This window comes from Pleurodeles waltl, chromosome 1_2, assembly GCF_031143425.1.
Source record: "Pleurodeles waltl isolate 20211129_DDA chromosome 1_2, aPleWal1.hap1.20221129, whole genome shotgun sequence".
NCBI lineage: Eukaryota > Metazoa > Chordata > Amphibia > Caudata > Salamandridae > Pleurodeles > Pleurodeles waltl.
This window is the reverse complement of record NC_090437.1, coordinates 925,941,841-925,960,824: the sequence shown is the minus strand read 5'-3', so window position 1 is coordinate 925,960,824 and position 18,984 is coordinate 925,941,841. Positions and strand designations below refer to the sequence as shown.

At 42.8% G+C, this 18,984-nt stretch overlaps 1 protein-coding gene across 7 annotated transcripts in view; it reads left to right on the top strand.

The window, feature by feature from the left end:
* Nucleotides 1-18,984, top strand: part of PCM1 (pericentriolar material 1) — a 713,620-nt gene that overhangs the window by 320,768 nt on the left and 373,868 nt on the right. For all 7 annotated transcript variants that reach the window (XM_069200330.1, XM_069200304.1, XM_069200313.1 and 4 more), the window contains exon 22: nt 11,045-11,219. In XM_069200330.1, the coding sequence (XP_069056431.1) occupies nt 11,045-11,219 (175 nt within the window). The remainder of the gene's footprint in view (nt 1-11,044; nt 11,220-18,984) is intronic.

The window sequence follows — 18,984 nt, the reverse complement described above, 5'->3', positions numbered from 1 at the left end:
TAGCACTTTTGCACTTAGGAGTTCCAAGGCTTCTCTTATTCTGAGACACTTCTGCCTGAAGTGGAACTTTGAACTCCTGCATGCCTCTCTGCCGATACCACTCCTTCCCTGAGTTCTCAAGAAGATCAGGACTGACTAGACCCAAGTCATCCTAGTAGCCCGGACTGGGCCAAGAGAATTTGGAATCTAGGACTCCTTTGGCATGAGCATATAGCCTCTCATCAGGCACCCTCCAGGATGCAGGACAGCAATGGGGCAGGTTTCAGCACCCGGACCATAGCAATTTCATACCTTCATGCTTGGAAATTGAGCGGCCACAGGTGATCACCTTCGATGGTCCTCCGAGGGTGGTTGATGTAATCTTGGCAGCTAGGCATCCCTTGACAAAAAATGTATATGTCTGTTCTTTTTGGTAAAAGTTTGCACTTTTGTGCAATACTTTAGAGGTAGACCCCTTCCAGGCAAAGTTGTTTGATGTTTTGTTTGTTTTGCACCCTATAACTGCTGGGTCTTGCGCTGGGCAAAATTACAGCATACCTTGCCACTCATTTGGCCTTTTTGCAGTTGGTTCGACAAACCCTCATTGTTTGTCTCCGATGGTTACAAGCTTTTTGAAAGGTTTACAACATTTGTTTTCTCATTCTCCCTTTGTCATGCCACAGTGGCACCTTAATTTAGTCCTTATATTTCTGATGTGCCCTCCATTTGAACTGCTTCACAGCTGCTCCTGTGGTGCCTCACCCGAGAGGGAGGGGGAGGGGGAGAGGGAGAGGGAGAGTGAGTTCCTTGTCACCATGACATTGGTACAATATGTGAGTGAGCTATAACCTTTGTTTTAGCCCACCATACACCACCTTTTTAGCAGATAAGGGGGTTTTCTGACCTTTGCCTCTTTCTTACCTAAAGTTATGACGCTGTTTCAGGTTGGGGAAAAACATTAGCTTGCTAGTGTTCTATGGTCTGCCTCCCTCCTCTAAGGAGAGACTCCACCCCTTGAACCGTTAGAGAGCCCTATTTTTTATTTTTTTTATATGTAGATCTTACCAAAGAACACCAGGTGGACGTTCAGCTTATTGTGGGGTTCTGTGGAGCGAAAAAAGGCAAGGTTGTGCCGAAAAGAACCATCTCCAACTGAATCATGCTTTAGATTAAGATCTGCTACACATTGGTTGAAAAGCAGCCTCCGGACTGCAAGCTCATTCTGCAAGGGCCAAATCTGCTACCCCTGTGTTAGCAAGAGGATTCCCTGCCCTAGACATGTGCCAGGCGACCACCTGGGTGTTTCTCTGCAACTTTACTAAGTACTGCTGTCTGGATGATCTGATAGAGACATCTTGTCGAAGATTCTGCACTTTAGAAATATCCCCCAGACAGGGTCTGATTTTTTTATTTTTTTTCCCAAGCAGTACCTCTGCATGTTGAAAGATGGCATTGTGTGACTCTGTAGTGATGTCGTCCACCGGATGGTAAGTTGACTGAGTCCATATAATCCCCTCTCAGATGAACTGATGTCTGTTCATTCTTTTCTGTGCTTTCAATGTGGATCCAGAACAGTTCCTCAGGCCATTTCTGGCCAATATCGACATTTTTCTATCGAAGGAACAGTGTGCCTTTTTTTCACATGTCCAGGGTTTCCAAATCTAGTGGGTCCCTTGTCAGACAGATGTCTGCCACAGACCCTCGTACTGTTTGCATGTGGTTCCTTGGGGAACATCACAAGTCCAGGGATTGCAGCTCCTGCCACCGTCCGAAGGTGTTGAGAGAACGGCGTGTGACGTTCCTGTTGGCACGACTGGAGGAGGCCCCACATCATCTGCGGTCTCGTTCACGGTCCCAGGAGCCATCGCAAGACTGATCAAAGAGCCATTTCCATGAGTGAAGGTCACCCTCGATGTCGAAGGATAAGACACCGAAACGCAGGCTGTCAAAGTTGCTGCATCCACCGACGTCACTTAAGTCCTGTGATTCCAGCACCCTCTCCCAGCATCTGACTGAGAAGTCCGTGCAGGAGTTCACCCTGCGCCTCCTTGCTGTCCCTGGTGCCGGGGTGACTCTGGGCCAGATGTGGGGTTATTATAATTCCCTTCATGCCATCTTTGGGCCCGTACCTTCCTCTGGTGCTCTTTCGAGCCCAAGGAGGTAAGAGGGATCCTACCTGAATCCATGCTGCCAGGTTTGCCCTCGGAGTCAGGTAGGCCCTCCGGATCTGTACTTTAATCCATACTGGCTCTGGTGCACAGTTCTTCTGGGTTCCTACTTGCAATTCTAAAGTTCGATCAGCTGACCTTGGCGGTGCCAGTTGACGCTGAGCTGATCTTCCTCTCCGATGCAGACACACCGCTGCAACGACGTAGGACAGCGCTGGTTGCAGCAACAGTGATGTCTTTCGGCTCAGATGCCCCCCCCCCCCCTTCTAAACAGTCCTTTGCTGTTTTTCCCTACAGAGGAACAGACTTTTGGGAGTGAAGGAAAGGAGCCCGGATGTGGGAACCCCCATGGATCAAACTGTCCAGCCTTCTCTGGAGGGTAATTGGCTGACAGGGCTGGGTGAAGCTAGTGGCCTTGAGTTCTTGTTGGATTCCAACCTCCTTCTCCTCTCCCAGCCTTGCTACAGAGGTGAGCTCCTCCTTTGCTTAGGGGCTGAAAAGGGCAGCTCTGGTCCTAGATTTGCAGCTCCCCTCTGCGGAAGTAACCACTGACCCTTTAACAAGTGCTCCATCAGGGCCCAACAGGAATACAGTCTGTGCTCCCCTATAGTGAAGCACTATATGATCTTTTATGAGGGGCCTGGGCTAAGCCTGCTGCGGGGGCCCCTGTGAACCAATCCAAAGCCCATGAACACCAGCCTTCCTTTGGGGACCTGGCTTTTCTCTTCCGGTACACAACTCTGAGAAATTTTGTGATGTAGGCCGCTACCACCTCTTCTAACTCCAGCGTCCTCTATACCGTTCCTCCGGACAGGGAGTACAGATGGCTGTAAACTGTTGAAAAAAACATTTTCTTCTCAGTCAACTCAGCCCTGCGGTCAAAAAACATTGCATGTGTTCTGGGCCTCTTTTCCCTGGTGATGTGGGATTCGGTGGTGCGCCTGCTGCCTTTGCTTCCGGAGGAGACCCGAAACAAGTTCTCAGATTCTCCACGATGGACGAGAGGCAATTAAGTTTGCGGTAGAATGTGATATGGATACTACTGACTCAATAAGTCGAGGCATGGCTCATTTGGTAGCACTGCGCTGTTATGTCTGGCTATGCCAGTCTGGCTGTTCGCAGGCTGTCCGATCTGTACATGCCCTTCAATGGCACCCTCCTGTTTGGTTGTATGCTGATTGTGCTTTGTAATAGTTTAGGGAGAGTCAGGGTGGAAAAGACTCTTAAATATATTTATTTCTGTACCACCAAGTGTGGTGTTCCTGCTTTGTGTAGTTATTATTATTCTTTCTTTCTTTCAGCCTGTCGATGACCGCTCTTCACCTCCCTTATCTGGGAGGTATTTGGGCCCCTAAGTGGGTTTGTCCTCTGATGGAACTGGGTTTTTTCTTTTTTCTCTGCAGATGGGCTTCATGCCCAAGAGATAGTTAGCTTTATGGTGTGTTCCGTTATCTGGGTAGAGCATCTTCTGTATGCCTTATAGGCATTACTAAGTAGTACTTTTCCTATCCATCATACGGAGTTTATAGTTATAACTCCCTGGGAGCCTTTGTACATGGCTCCCTGCTTTGCACAAGAACCTATTTACAGTGACACTCTCGTTTCTCCGTGCTTAATTACTTGGAGCATTACTTATGCTTCTCTTTCTGGGGTTGTTTTACTTCTCCTGAGACACTTAATTTCCTATGCAGAGAAGCAGGACAAGTAGTAATGCCAATCCGCATCTGTGCGTCCTTGCACTCCTTTAGTGCGTTGTTCTTGCTGTACCTCAGCAGCATGGGCTTTTGCCACTGGTCTCTCTGGCACCGGTGTGGTGTACAGTTTCAAATTCCTTCTTTTGTTATCTGTAGAATGAGATTTTTCCTTCATCCCTGTACCATGCTGGTTCCTTGTCTGTGGGTCATGCTCACAGCACTTTTCTCTTGTGCTACCAGTCAGTCATTACACTGACTCGTCACTGCAGGGAGGTGTGTGATACTTACAAATCGCTTAGCGGCAAGGTCCTGTACCTTTACTGCTACAGGCACCTCTTCTACAAGGGTCCACACACCACCCAGAGCCTTAAAATGTCTTCATATTATTCTTAAGGTGCCACTGTGTGGCTATCTTCTGTTGTTGGTTGTCGTCCATCATACGGTAGATATCAAGTTGTTAGCACATATTCCTTGAGGATTCTGGTTCAGTCTCACTGGTTGGTTCCTTTTAGTCTATTTTAAAGGGTGTCATAATATTTCTAGCCCTCTGAGCGTATAATGCTTTTGTGTTATTGTTAGGGTTCCTTACTTTATAAGGGAATATTTCCCTCTTGCTGTGTACCTCAGTTCCTTTGGAAGATTGCATATACGTTAGCATAATGAAGGCAGTAGACATGCTTGGTCTACTACTTTCCAGTGATTTTAATGTCTCCTATTTACTGTTAAACAATTATTTCCTATAGTCCACAGCTGTTGCTCTTTTATAAGTGGAAACTCCTTATGTTGAGTCAGCTTTTAGTACATTGTTTTCAGTTTGCCCACTCCCACTTTGTGAAATTTTGTCCCTAGGGTACTATGTATTTTACCTTTCATTCCATACTTCAGCAAAGTTTTATCATACCCGCAGTCTTCTTTTAAACTTTTGATATCCGTGACCTGATTGTGTGCTACTCAGTTTGCTTGCATTGGTTTAAATGCTTTGGCAGCCTTTACTTTACTGGGGTGTGTGATGTCCTCCACACTTTTCATCCTCTTATATTAGTGCTCATCATTGTAATGGTGGCTTCTGTCTATGAGGTAGGCAGTTAATTTTTCATTTCTCCTGTGCATTAAACTTTCTAGATGGTCCCAGAGATGTAAACATTATCTCTGGCCGCTTTCTCTTAGGATAAGTGCTTCCATGCTAATAGATTCTGTTCTCTTCTCTATGTTTATATCAAAGCATTGTTCAGTGCTTTCTTACAGTTGGGTTCTTGGGTTTCCCCCATTTTAGGTCGAGCGTAAGCTTTCAACCTCGTTTATACTTTTAGTGTACTTCTTATGGTTTAAAGCGATTTCTTTGTTGGTGGAAGTGTTCTTTTAAACTTCTCGCTCACTAGTGGTCTGTTCTGCAACCCCCCCCACCCCCCCCCCCCCATTGCTGTTTTGGAGCAGTGACCAACTACCATATTATTCCACTTTGGTTTCTTTATCTGTTGCTGTGACAGACTACTTTGGCTTCCTTTTCACCATGGGTGTTTTAGGCTGGTAGCTACCTGCGTTTTATTGCAGCATTCTGTTCTTCCCACCTCCTCCCATGTCACTGACATTTGTTTTGGCTTTATTCCAGTGCTGTCCTCGTTTTACTTTGTGCTCGGCTTGATGAAATGTTTGCAGCCACTTTATTTGACATGCTTGTTATTCATCATTTGTGTGGCAGGAGTGTACCGTAACTCCTTTAAAAGGAGCGGCCCAACTTTTGGCTTGCTGAACATTCTGACTAATGGGGCCACATGCTTTAAGTTTAGACAGCTTGGGAGTCGGCAAAGACGTCTTTATATGCACTACTGTTGCTAGTGCGGGGCACATTGTTTCTTGGCTGACCACATGGTGTCTGGTAAAAACGCATTGCAACATCCCATGTCACTGGCAGACCCAGTGGCCTAGCACTGCTACCATCGCAACATTACTTGTTCTTTCCTCATTCGGAGGTACTTCCTGACGTGATGGTGCTACAAATATGAATTGCCCCATCAATTTCAATAACATTCACTTGTCACACCTGTCCCTGCATGGCCGATTTTGAGCCTCCCCGGGTTTGGAGGTCAACACGGCTGTGGGGAGAAACTGTAAAATTAACATAATTCCCCCAGTATAAGCACAGTTAGTTTTGCTGTCTTTTCAAGAAAGGGGCTTGTAATTGCATACCCTTAATTAGATGATTGCTCTCCTAATGACCAAGTGTACTCTCTAAGGAAGCAGCTAAAACCTTTTCTTTACCTTGAAGAACCCACTACAGCTGCTAGTATCGTATATTACAAAACTGAATGCAGGCAAGTTTGGGATGCCTGTAAATCACAAATGTTATTTAACAGAATCGGATGCCCTTTGTATGGGAATGATTTGTTACTTCTTGTGGAGCTTTTCTTGTTTAGCATATTTTTTGTACGTATTTTATCAGCCTGTACCAAAACCTTCTCAGCCACACATTCCTGCATGCACAGCTACCTGCCTGTATGCTTACATTTTACACATAGACGCTTTCTCGTTATTATACACTTCTAATGTAAAGTTTGTTTTCCAGTCGTGGTTTTAGCTAACATATGTTCATACTAAACTTAAAATAATCCTGCTGCCTAATTTACCTCCTGGCTTGTCTTAATGCCTCACCCCCTCGCAGCTCAGAAGAATACCTTCCCCTGCCACTTTTATTGAAAGGGCTGTAAAATGCAGAAATTCCTCAGCCCTCTGCTTCACATGAAAGTCTGCAGGCTCTCCTGGGCCACTTAACACCACCAGCAGAAACACTGGGTTGTCATGCAGCAACGGTCCTTTTTAATTAAATGCCACATAACTTCTCTAAACTTGAGGAAAAGAAAACCCTGGCAGTTGTATTAATGTCCACCACTGATTGGTTTAATATGAAATCGTTTGTGGTATTCCGCTGTAGTAAAATTGTATTTTGCTTGTGAAGTCTCATTTTGGCCTTACTTTAAAACAATAATCGCTTTTACTCATATATTGTCAAAAACATGTTTTTTTTTATTTTTTTTAACTAGGGTCATTCAGTTATTATATATATGGCTTATTATATATTTGCAATATGCTGCAGAGCAGCCACACTACCCTACAACCTAGCTAAAATACATTGGCAAAGCCAATAGCTCTGACTAAGTCCCAAAGGCGAGACCTGTTGGCTATGTCAATACAGCACACCCGCTTCCATTGTTAATACATTGAAACTGGAACAAATTAGGAATACTTAAACCCCACTTTTATACACAGCTTTTACAAACTTGATATAGATCCCATTTCTCAAACTATACACATGGTTACTGTTGTTTTTTTATATACTGTATCCTGCTAATACAGCTCTCAAAAAACATTTATATACATCAGGTGTCTCCAACCTTTTCAGTAATAAAAACTAAGAATTATATTCAATAAAAATAATCAAGAACTAGTAATCGTATTACTATTTTGATACTAATTATATCAAACAATATTATGCTAGTGGTCTTCATACACCAGGTTAATACCATCTCTAATCACCACACTGCATCAAGCATTTTTACCAGCAAAACGTTTATAAAAGATAAATAAAAAAGTTGTCAAAAAGGAATAATTTCTCATGGGAGATATATATCTCAGCCATAACTGCAATAGCTCTAGTACCAAAATAGCACTATCGATATAAACCTCTGCTCATTGCCACAATTCTCTTCAACATAGCTTCGGTTTCCAGTTTATTCACCAGTTTCTCAATAAACTATCTATCCATCTCTATCTTCCTTTTAATCTATTCTGTGCAGCTCTCCCCAAATATATATTCACCATGCCACATGATTCCACTACACAGATACACTCCATACTACACAGTTCCACGCCACACAATTCCACAAATAACAATTAAAATTCAAACCACAAATGTTCACCTCAAACCACATACATCCCCTACACTCCAAACCAAGACACATAAATAAAAGACATTGTCCTTGACAGCGCTAGTAGCGCTAACTTGCAAATGCAAGACCTGTTGCATTGCAAATGCTTGTTATTTGTGCTTTTACAGAGCAGGTTTGATTTCAATAATAACTTTGTATGGCAAATAGCTGTAGCTTAGTGGCATTGCCTGTTGACTCTGAGACCCCATGATTTGGCCGAACATGGGTTTAACCTCACCTTGGAGGCAGGTGTTTTTTATATTCTTATATTCTGTTGTCTTCTGACCCATTTTTGTCCCACTGCTATGCCAACACTGTTCTCATGCTTTTCTACGCCTTATGACTTTACTTGCTTGTGGTCCTCCCACAGTTCTTATGTGCGTATGCTCTTACTCACCTAAATTCCTAAGAGTATCCGGTCTCTCTTATACTACAAATTGGCCAAGACTCAACCCCCTGAGGGTTTCTGTGTTAATTCTTCCAGTCGCATCCATGACTACTGCATTAACATGCAGAGTTCCCATCCTGGATATATGCCAGGCAGCAACGTGGACTTACCTGCACATGTTTACCTAACATTACTGTCTGGACAATCGGGTCCGTTGTGGCAGACATTTTGCCTATTCGGCTCTGCAGGATCTCCTTGTCTGAAACTGGTCCGCAGACTGACCTCAGGGGATGGTATTGCTTTGGTATCTAATTCTAAAGTAAGAAATCTGCAGCTACAGGTCTCTATCAGATGAAATTACTTAACTTTGGTAACCCCTTATCTGGTAGAGACAGGATCTAGCCATAGATTCCTTGCTGACCCGCACATCCTTCCTGCTCTATGAACTGATTTCTAAGGACCGGCACTCTCCCTACAGGTGATGCTCTGCAAAATGTTTTTTTCTTTTTCTCTCAAAGATCCCATTCTGGGCATTACTATGCCGTCATTTGGAGTTTGAAATTAATCGACATGGAGATGTCTCCTTTTTGGCACTCTGTTTCCTTAGACAGTTTTTATAAGTGGTTCCACATTTTTGGTGTGGAAATCAGTCACAGAATAAATTCACATCTGCGCTTTGGAAAGGGAATTATATGCACTCCGTTAGTGTCACATCCGGTGGACAATGTTGCTACAGAGTTGCACTATGCCCTCTTCTGCCGAGCAGAAGTACTGCTGGGGAAATTATTTCTAGATCCAGTATGGCACTTGGGGGAGAATTCTAAAGTAGGCTATCTGTGGCTAGATCCTGTCTCCACCAGAAAATGCATTACCGACGGTAGGTGACCTGTTTGTCAGGTTTACAGAGAGGGGCATCTTGCCCTTTCTGCTCTGCAGTACTTTGTGGACTGAGTCCATCCACAGGCCCACCTCCAAATAGATAATGCTTTGGTATCAATTCAAAAGAGAAGGAATCTGTGGTTAAAAGACTCTGTAAGAAGAACAAGTTACTTGCTTTCGATAACTCTTTCTGGTAAAGACTATCTAGTTGCACATTCCTCAGTGACCCTCCCACCTTTCCTGTTCTGTTTAGCCTCCATCCATTAATAAGATCCCAAGTCTAGGAATCTGCACACTGGTCACACCAAATTGCTTTGAAGCTCTGCACCTGGAGGAATGGAGAGTCTTGGAAGCAACTGATGTCAGCACATAGGAATGGTACCTATATAGGCTTGGCATGTTATTTCTAGAGTGGATGCCATCTAATGGCATGACCAGGTACTGTTGAAAGGTTTCTTGATCCAGTGAATATTCAAAAAGTGAGGAATCTGTGTCCAGATATTTAGTCTCTACCAGAAGAGCATTACCAAAGATAAGTACATTGTTTGTCTGAAAGGAGCTTCAAGAACTTGCCAGATAACCAGCCTTTGATAATCAGCATACTTTGATTGAAAATATGTAGTGCATTAAGATTCTCCTTGTCCAGTGCAATCAAAAGCTACATATTGTCAGCATTGTTCATCAGCCTAACTCTTAAGGAGCAAATAAGTGTTGCCAGTAGTTTCACAAATAGATTGAATATGGTTGGGCTGAATGATGAGGCCTGAAGAACACCACAGGCGTGATTTTTTAAATTTATTTATTATTTCAGCCTGGAAGGGAGTTAGATAAACTGCTTGGACAATATCTTCCATGTAAGATCTTAACCATTCCAGCACTACACCTGTTATTCCAGCTTCTCTCAGTCTAATGATTAACTATTTTTTGGAAATTGTATCCAAAGCCGCTGCCAGATCTAATAATACTGGCAGTGAGGCCTGGCTATAATGTGCCCAGACACAGATCATCCAGGACTGACAGCAGTCCAGTTACTGTGCTAGCGCTGCTCAAAACCCTGACTGAGAAATGTCCAAAGCTTTGTTCGGTACGAAAAAGGAAGTATAATTTACACACTGTAGTAACTTTTACATTTTTTTGTGAATCACCCACATTCATTTTCACTGTCCTGTTCTTGCTGTGAAGGCTCCCTACATTTCTTCTCCATTCAACTTCAAAATGTCATCCCTTCTCATTTGTCCACCGTTCGCTACTATTCTCCATCTGAACTTCTTTATCCTGCCTGCACTTCATTCCCATCAGTCCTCCTTGCTTCCTCTTACTTGTACTTTTATCCTTCTCCGTCTACCAATACTGTGTTATTTGTTTTTCTTACTATGAAATCAAGCCCACTTTGTAAGGCTGAATCTAATTTTACTTTTTACATTTCTAGCATCTGATTGACAATGTATGAAATTGAGTCGATGGGTTTCTGATAGGTTCTTTGTACTGGTGTTATTAATTTCTTGTCCTTTTTGAAGGAATCGTCTGCATCTCCACTGTTTTATTTGTGCAATACACTGACACGATTTTCTAAGAGTATCAGTTTATGAAAAATGGCTAATAAAAAGTACAGTGTATATGGTCTGATGCTGTATTAGCTCAAACAATTAGAGAAATGTTACCAGTGTTTAAAAGGAACACACTTATGGTTTATTCAAAGTTCAAACGTTCTCTATATTAGGGTGTTCTTCCCTGGACACCAGTTAGTCACCTTTGCTGAAAAGTGCTCAGAACAGAATGTCATGATAAATTACTTCAGTGTTTAAATGTGATCTATGTTAAATATACTCTTATTATTCATTCAATTTTTTAGTTTTAGCTGTCAAGTTTAATTTCCAGTGACTTTCTCCATTATTTCTAATGTGTGTTTTGTACGTTTTTGGATGCTGGGAATCCTTTTTAATCTGATAGAAAGGAAGGTTCATTTTCAAAGAGTGTTTTTTTAATTTAGATTTTTAATATGTTCCGTGACAGGGGTTAACTTCAACACTCAGTTTCCATCTGGGTTTACGGATTTCTCCCAAAACATTGCACAGCAGAAGTGTGACCAGCACCTGCCACATGATCATAATCTGTCAGGAAAAACTGAGTACATGGCGTTTCCAAAGCCATTTGAAAGTGTGTCTTCTAATGGGACAGAAAAAGAAAGGTATACACATTTATTGGTCTACTGGATGGGATATTGTAAGTCTTTTCACATCCTGACTTGTTAATGCCATGTTTTTTATGCTGATATTTGATGCCTACAGAAGGGTGCTGCCAGCTTATAGTAGGCTGGGAAATTACTCTCCAAATTGTTTTTTTCAAAGAACTGTGATTCTCGGTGGTATACATCAGCTTGCACATACAGAGGTATAGAATAGTCAAGAGGAGCCGCACCCACTATTTTGTGTATGTGTTGGTGTTATCTAATGGAAACTGTTTGCTGTGCTGATTTATTTGAAAAACATTCTCAGCAGACTGACTGCTCAGTGTGAAGCGACTTGTTGACATTAAGGTCCATAGATGTTGGAGCATAATATACCTTGTCATGTGGAAGTGACCGCAGAGTAATATGCACATTGTACTTGCCCTTCATGTTAATTTTTCCATAGGCAACACTTGTAGGCCTGTCAGCAGCCTTTGACCAAGTGTGTGTGTGTGTATATATATACACACACACACACACACACATGCTATGCATAGCTCTTCCGACATCTAGAGTTGGGCTCGGAGTGTTACAAGTTGTTTTTCTTGGAAGAAGTCTTTTGGGAGTCATAGGATCGAGTGACTCTTCCTCTCGATTACAGTGTGCATGGGCATCGATACCATTGTTAGATTATCTTTCCGTTGTCTGGTTCAGACGTATTTTCTCTCTCTCGGAGAATTCGAATTGGAAAACCTTAGGAAACCTATTTATTCATCGTTATTGTTTTGATCACGTTTTCCACCTAGCATCGAACCGATAGTACAGTAGGAATCTAGATTTTGCCCTTCTGGGAGCGTGCGCCCGACTCTGGCCTACCGCATGGTAGCCTGTAGGATCGGACTCCATTTTGATTCTGCCCTCTGTGCCATGCAACGTTCCCATATACAGACAAACATCTGCTTTGTAATTTGTGCCTTTCTCTGGACCACCGAGAAGAGGATTGCCAAGCCTGCTGATCGTTTCGATCCAAGAAGACCTTGAGAGATTGCAGAGCCGGAAGATTAGAAATGGCGTTGAAAAGTACAGAATATCTTGACGTCATGGAAGAACAGGCGCAGACAGCCGTCTCCAGCTGAGATACCGACTCCGAGCAGGACTCGGAAAAGGATTGACCCATCACTGCTGGACGGCATGTGAGTACGTCTCCCCCACGACCCATATATAAAAAAAACTACAGAACGCCTTCGGTACAGCACTGCCGGAAGGCCATGGTTCGGCCAGAAAAAACACTGTAGGCGATTGACCTTCGGGTTCGGCATCGAAAAAGGCCACTCCTCCATCCACTTAGGAGTCGAGCAAGTTGGTTAAAAGTTCCACCTCGGACTCCAGTAAGTGTCCTCACTCCTCGGAGTCGAAGATTCGGAGTCGAAGATTCGACGTCCGGCTTCGGAGCCGAAAAAGCCGACTTCATTTTCGGGACGGAAAAAGATTCAGACTTCAGAACCGAAAAAATCCTCATACGCAGAGGAACAAGTAATTTCAAACAAACTTAAACAAATCTCGAAGCCGATGCAAGAATCTTACAAGCCGTCTCATGAAGACACTGAGATTCAGCCAATATTGGAGGTTATGGATGAAAGACAATCTAGAATCCGTATATATATAAAGAGACTGGCAGAATTCTGACTGCACCTCCTTTAAAGACTAAAAGAAAGCTGGCCTTTCAAGAGGAATTAGATACTGCTCAACCACCAGCAAAAGTTCAAAAACAAAAGGAGAAACCAACACCTCTGCCTACTTCTCCTCATTCACCACAGCTTTCTTTTTCACCTCCACACAATAGTCCACCACCATTGCCTTATCCAACATACTCCCAATACTCACATGGAGAAACAGTGGATCCTTGGGATCTGTATGACTCTGATCCCATTCCAGACAATGATCCTGACCTATACTCCTCCAAGCCTTCTCCACCAGAGGACACTACTGCCTACACTCAGGTAGTTTCTAGGGCAGCTGCTTACCAAGGGGTACTTATGCACGCTGAGCCCCTGGTGGAGGACTTTTTGTTTGACACGCTGTCTTGCACTCACTGTAGATACCAGTGTCTCCCCATGTTGCCGGGAATGGTCAAACATGCTGACCAGATTTTTAGTGAGCCCATCAAAGCTAGAGAAATTACTCCTAAAACTGACAAAAAATACAAACCTGCTCCTACAGACCCAGACTACTTCACACATCAAGTTCCTCCAGACTCAGTAGTAGAGAGTGCGGCTAGGAAAAGAGCTAACAGCCAATCATCAAGAGATGGTCCTCCACCTGACAAGGCGAGTAGAAAGTTTGATGCTGCTGGAAGGAGAGTAGGCCACACAGGCGGTTAATCAATGGCGAATTGCAAATTCGCAAGCATTTCTTGCCAGATATGATTGAGCCCACTGGGATGAGATGCAAGAATTCACACAGCACCTCCCAAAAGTGCATCAACAGAGAGCACAACAGGTTGTATAGGAGGGACAGGCCATAAGTAACAACCAGATAAGGTCTGCCCTTGATGCTGCTGATACAGCCGCGAGGAGTGTAAGTACTGCCATTACGATAAGAAGGCATGCATGGTTACGCTCCTCTGGTTTTAAACAGAAATTCAACATGCATTACTTAACATGCCTTTTGATAAACACTTATTGGGCCAGAAGTGGATACCACCATAGAGAAACTGAGAAAAGACTCAGATACTGCAAAGGCAATGGGAGCATTATATACCACACCATATAGAGGCTCCTTTCACAGGTCACAGTTTAGAGGAGGATTTAAGTCACAATCCTCTGAAGCCTATACCTCCCAGACAAAGGAGGGAAAACAGACACAATATCAAAGATGGGGCTCTAGAGGGTCCTATAGAGGACAATATTTCAGAAACAGGCAAGTTCCAAGCCTCAAAGCAAGGCACTACACCATCCAAACAGTGACGTCTTCCCCACCCCTCCACCACACACATCTCCTGTGGGGGGAAGACTACATCAATTCCACTCTAATTGGCAAAGTATCACCACAGACAATTGGGTGTTATCAATTATCCGCAATGGCTATTGCCTAGAATTAATCTCCACCCCTACAAACATTCCACCAAGTTACCACAAATTGTCCCCAGAACACAACGTTATGTTACAACAGGAGGTACAATCCCGACTTCTAAAACAAGCAGTAGAATTGGTCCCACATTCTCAACGGGAACAGGAGTATACTCACTATACTTCCTCATTCCCAAAATAGATTGCACACTAAGGCCTATCCTAGACCTCAGGCCTCTCAATCTATACATCCTGTCAGAACATTTTCACATAACTCTGCAGGATGTCATTCCACTACTACAGAAGCAAGCTTACATGACTGCTTTAGACCTCAAAGATGCATATTTCCATTTACCATCCATCCAGCTCACAGAAAATACCTCAGGTTCGTCATAGCAGGGAAACATTACCAGTTCAAAGTTTATCCAGTCGGCATAACAAAATGTCTAGCAGTAGTAGCAGCCTACTTAAGAAGACAACGCATTCACGTCTTTCCATATCTAGACGATTGGCTAATAAAATCAAGCAATCTTACACAATGCCAACAACACACTCAATATGTAATACAAACCCCTCCATACACTTGGGTTCACTCTAAATTATCAGAAATCACACCTTCAACCAGCACAGGTACAAGCTTACCTAGGTGCTATTCTAAATACTCAAAAGACCCTAGCTTATCCAAATAAACAAAGGATACAGGCTTTCCAAAATCTCATCCCACACATACAGCCAAATCAACAATACACTGTAATTCTAGCAATGATGACATCTTGCATAGCCATAGTTCCACATGCAAGAATAAACATGAGACCCTTACAACAATGCCTCTCACAAAAATTGTCTCAAGCACACGGTCAACTTCAAGATCTAGTGTTGGTGGACCGCCAAACACACATGTCCCTTCAATGGTGGAATCTCAGCAATCTAACAAAGGGGCGGTCATTTCAAAACCCTGTGCCTCAGGCCATAATAACAGACGTATCAATGATTGGTTGGGGAGCTCATTTCAACAATCATACCATGCCAGGGGAATGGGATCCCAAACAGAAACAATTTCACATGAACCACCCATAATTATTGGCTGTATTCCTTGCCCTAAAAGAGTTTCAACCCCTTCTCAAACAGAAGACTGTTCTGATAAAAACAGACAACATGACCACCATGAAGCAACTCAAAAAACAGGGGGGGGCACATTCATCTCAACTGTCCCTGCTAGCCCAGACAATATGGAAATGGGCAATTCACAATCACATTCGTCTATTAGCAGAATACATTCCAGGAAAACACAATCAGCTAGCGGATCTCCTAAGCAGGAATCACCAACAAACTCACGAATGGGAAATCCTCTCCCAAGTACTTCAAAAGTACTTCCAAAAGTGGAGAACACCAGAAATAGACCTATTAGCAACAAATGAAAACACAAAATGCCAAATCTCCGCATCCAGACACACACATTCACTATCCAAGGGCAAGCTCTGTAGATCAATTGGTCAGGGATATTTGCTTACGCTTTTCCCCCTCTCCCACTCCTTCCCTTTCTGGTCAGCAAACTACGTCAAACATCTCTCACCATGATAGTCATAGCCCCAACATGGGCACCTCAGCATTGGTAAACAACACTCCTAGACCTGTCTTTAGTACCTCATTCAAAACTCCCAAACAGACAAGACTTGTTAACACAAAACAAAGGTCAAATCAAGCACCCAATTCTTTTAATTTAGCGATTTGGCTCCTAAAGTCATAGAATTTGGTTATCTAAAACTCCCATCAGAATGTAAGGAAGTGATTAAGCAAGCACGTAAACCTACTACTAGACAATGTTATGCTAACAAATGGAAAATATTTGTCTACAACTGTCTATCTAAAAAGACTGAACCTCTTACAGCATCTACACAAAATACTGTATGCTGCTTACTTCATTTGCAAAAATCTAATTTAGCTTTCTCATCCATCAAAATCCACCTTGCTGCAATATCTGCGTATTTGTAAAATATTCAACACACTTCCTGTGATTTAAGCCTTCATGGAAGGATTAAAACGTATTATTCCACCTAGAACACCACCTGTTCCTGCTTGGGAACTAAATATTGTACTTACCAGACTCATGGGCCTACCTTTTGAACCCATGTCAAATTCAATTTTTAACATGGAAGGTTGCCTTCCTTGTAGCTATTACTTCATTACGAAGAGTTAGTGAAATACAAGCATTCACTCTTGAGGAACCTTTTTTCTAAGTATACAAACATAAAGTTGTACTTAGAACAAATCCCCAATTTCTACCCAAAGTAGTATCTCCTTTTCACATCAATCAAACAGTGGAAATGCCAGTGTTCTTTCCACAGTGAGACTCAGTTGCAGAAAGAGCTCTTCATACTCTAGATCTCAAAAGAGCTCTTATGTACTATATAGACAGAACCAAAGATTTTAGGAAAACAAAACAACTTTTCATTGCTTTTCAGCAACCACATTCAGGCAATCCTATCTCTAAGCAAGGCTTAGCAAGATGGATTGTTACATGCATACAAACATGCTACATCAAGGAAAAAAGACAACTTTTAATTACTCCTAGAGGACACTCTACAAGAAAGAAAGGTGCATCAGTGGCATTTTTAGCAAATACCAATGGCTGATAAATGTAAGGCTACCACATGGTCTACTCATCATACATTTACAAAACACTTTTGTGTTGATGTTTTCTCACAGCAACAGGCCACTGTAGGCCAGACTGTCTCAAGAACACTATTTCAAACAACTTCAACTCCTACAGGCTAGCCACCGCTATTTTTTTAGGAGGACTAACTGCTTTGTAGCCTATGCATAGCATGTGTATCTGCAGCTACACATGCCATTGAACGGAAGTTGTCACTTAATCACTGTACATCTGTTCATGGCATGTAGTGCTGCAGATTCACATGCATCCTCCCCGGAAGCCTGTAGTCATTTAAGTTTATCATTTGTGCATATGGAGATACATTTACACTTGCATGGACATGACTTTATATTCTTATACTCTATCACTCCTTCCTTTACCCTTTGCGTGAAAACAGTCTAGCAGTGGAGTCGATGCCCATGCGCAATGTAACCGAGAGGAGGAATCACTTGATCCTGTGACTCCACAAAAGACTTCTTCGAAGAAAAAACAACTTGTAACACTCTGAGCTCTGTATGGTTAAAGAACTACAACAAGTGCAACCGGGTTGTGTTAAAAATGCTCATCCATGGTTTTTTGAAGTCTGTCTGTATACTCATTTGTAAAGTGGAACAAGCATCCTGCATAGAGTCACATTGCGCTTTAGGGGAGCAACAAAGGAATACGAACAGAATCTTGCCACCAGAAAGCCAGTTTTTTTTTTATACGTTTTCCTTAACTGGACAGATATAATGTGGAACTATGAGAAGTCTGCTAGGAACAGATCTTAGATTAGATCAGCGTAGGTGCTAGTGGAAATGTAGGGCCAAGCTTTTCGGTTTTGCTTCATGAAAAATTCTATGTATAATGCAGAACATTTTAAAGTGAATTCATTTCTGAATAGGGAGTAAATGAAGCTGCCAAATCTTCCCAGAGACAATTATGTTTTTGGAGAATTAAGCTGGATCTTGCGGTGGCATTCTGAAAATATTGAAGTTGATTTAGATTTTTTGCAGACAGGCCTAGATTATTAGCATTACACTAATGGATGTATCAATAGATGAACACATAAAGGCATTAGCAACCTTAATCCTGTGTGATATGAACGGAAAAGGAATGATTTTTTGAAGGGTGTTTCACCAAGGTATGAAACAGCATGGATCTGAGAATTAAGTCAAATCAAGATCAAGTTGCACAGTAAGGATTTTCTACTGCTGCATTGGGGCTAGGGAGTGGATCCATCTAACCAGACTGCAGTCTTCCATTGCAGATGTTCAGAGCCTTGTGAGTTAGGAGGATGCTGGTCTTTGAAGGCTTGAATACAAGGAAATTGATGTTCATCCAAAAGAGAACAAGATCTAGTGCCTCCAGCAGTCATTCAAGTTTAAAGCAAAGAGGAAGTCCATTATGCAAGGGAAATATGTCCCTTCCTAAGAATAAAGGCTTCAAACTATCCTGTGACAGTATAGACAGATTTTGGTCACCAATCCTCATGAGGTGATTCTCTATCGCTAGGGCTAAGGACACCACTTGAGGTGTGTGGCAAATGTGCCCTCCTGCCCTGAAAGACGACCCAGGACCAAGAAACAAAGCTGTATATTGGAGAACAAAAGGGGTTACTGCCATCAGTGAAGTGGAGATTCAAGTCAACAGCACGAAATCGCTCCTTTGAGAGGTCAGTTTAGGGATCAGAGTCCTCCATTATTTCAAAATTGGAAATCCAAATACGGCCACAAGAAAAAGAAGCTGTACTCAACCCCATCTTGCCTACTTTACCTAAAGACGTGAGAATATCAGTGTAAGTGTGTCTCCTTGCAGATCTCCAATGGCGACACTGCAGCAAATTGTCACATTTAAAGAGGCCATGCTACAGATATTCGGAGAACTTCCAGCTCTCCCTGGTTCCCCTTCAGTCCCCAAGTATCCTCTTAGGCCATGAGGTTGGTTACCACGAGTGGATTCCTCCTCTACTCGCCTCTGACTCCTTTGGACACATTGAAGGCTCTGGACCTTCTCCGGAACAGACTTTTACACCAGCTCCACAACCTATACTGGTCCCTCCTTTATTGACACCGGTGCTGCTGCA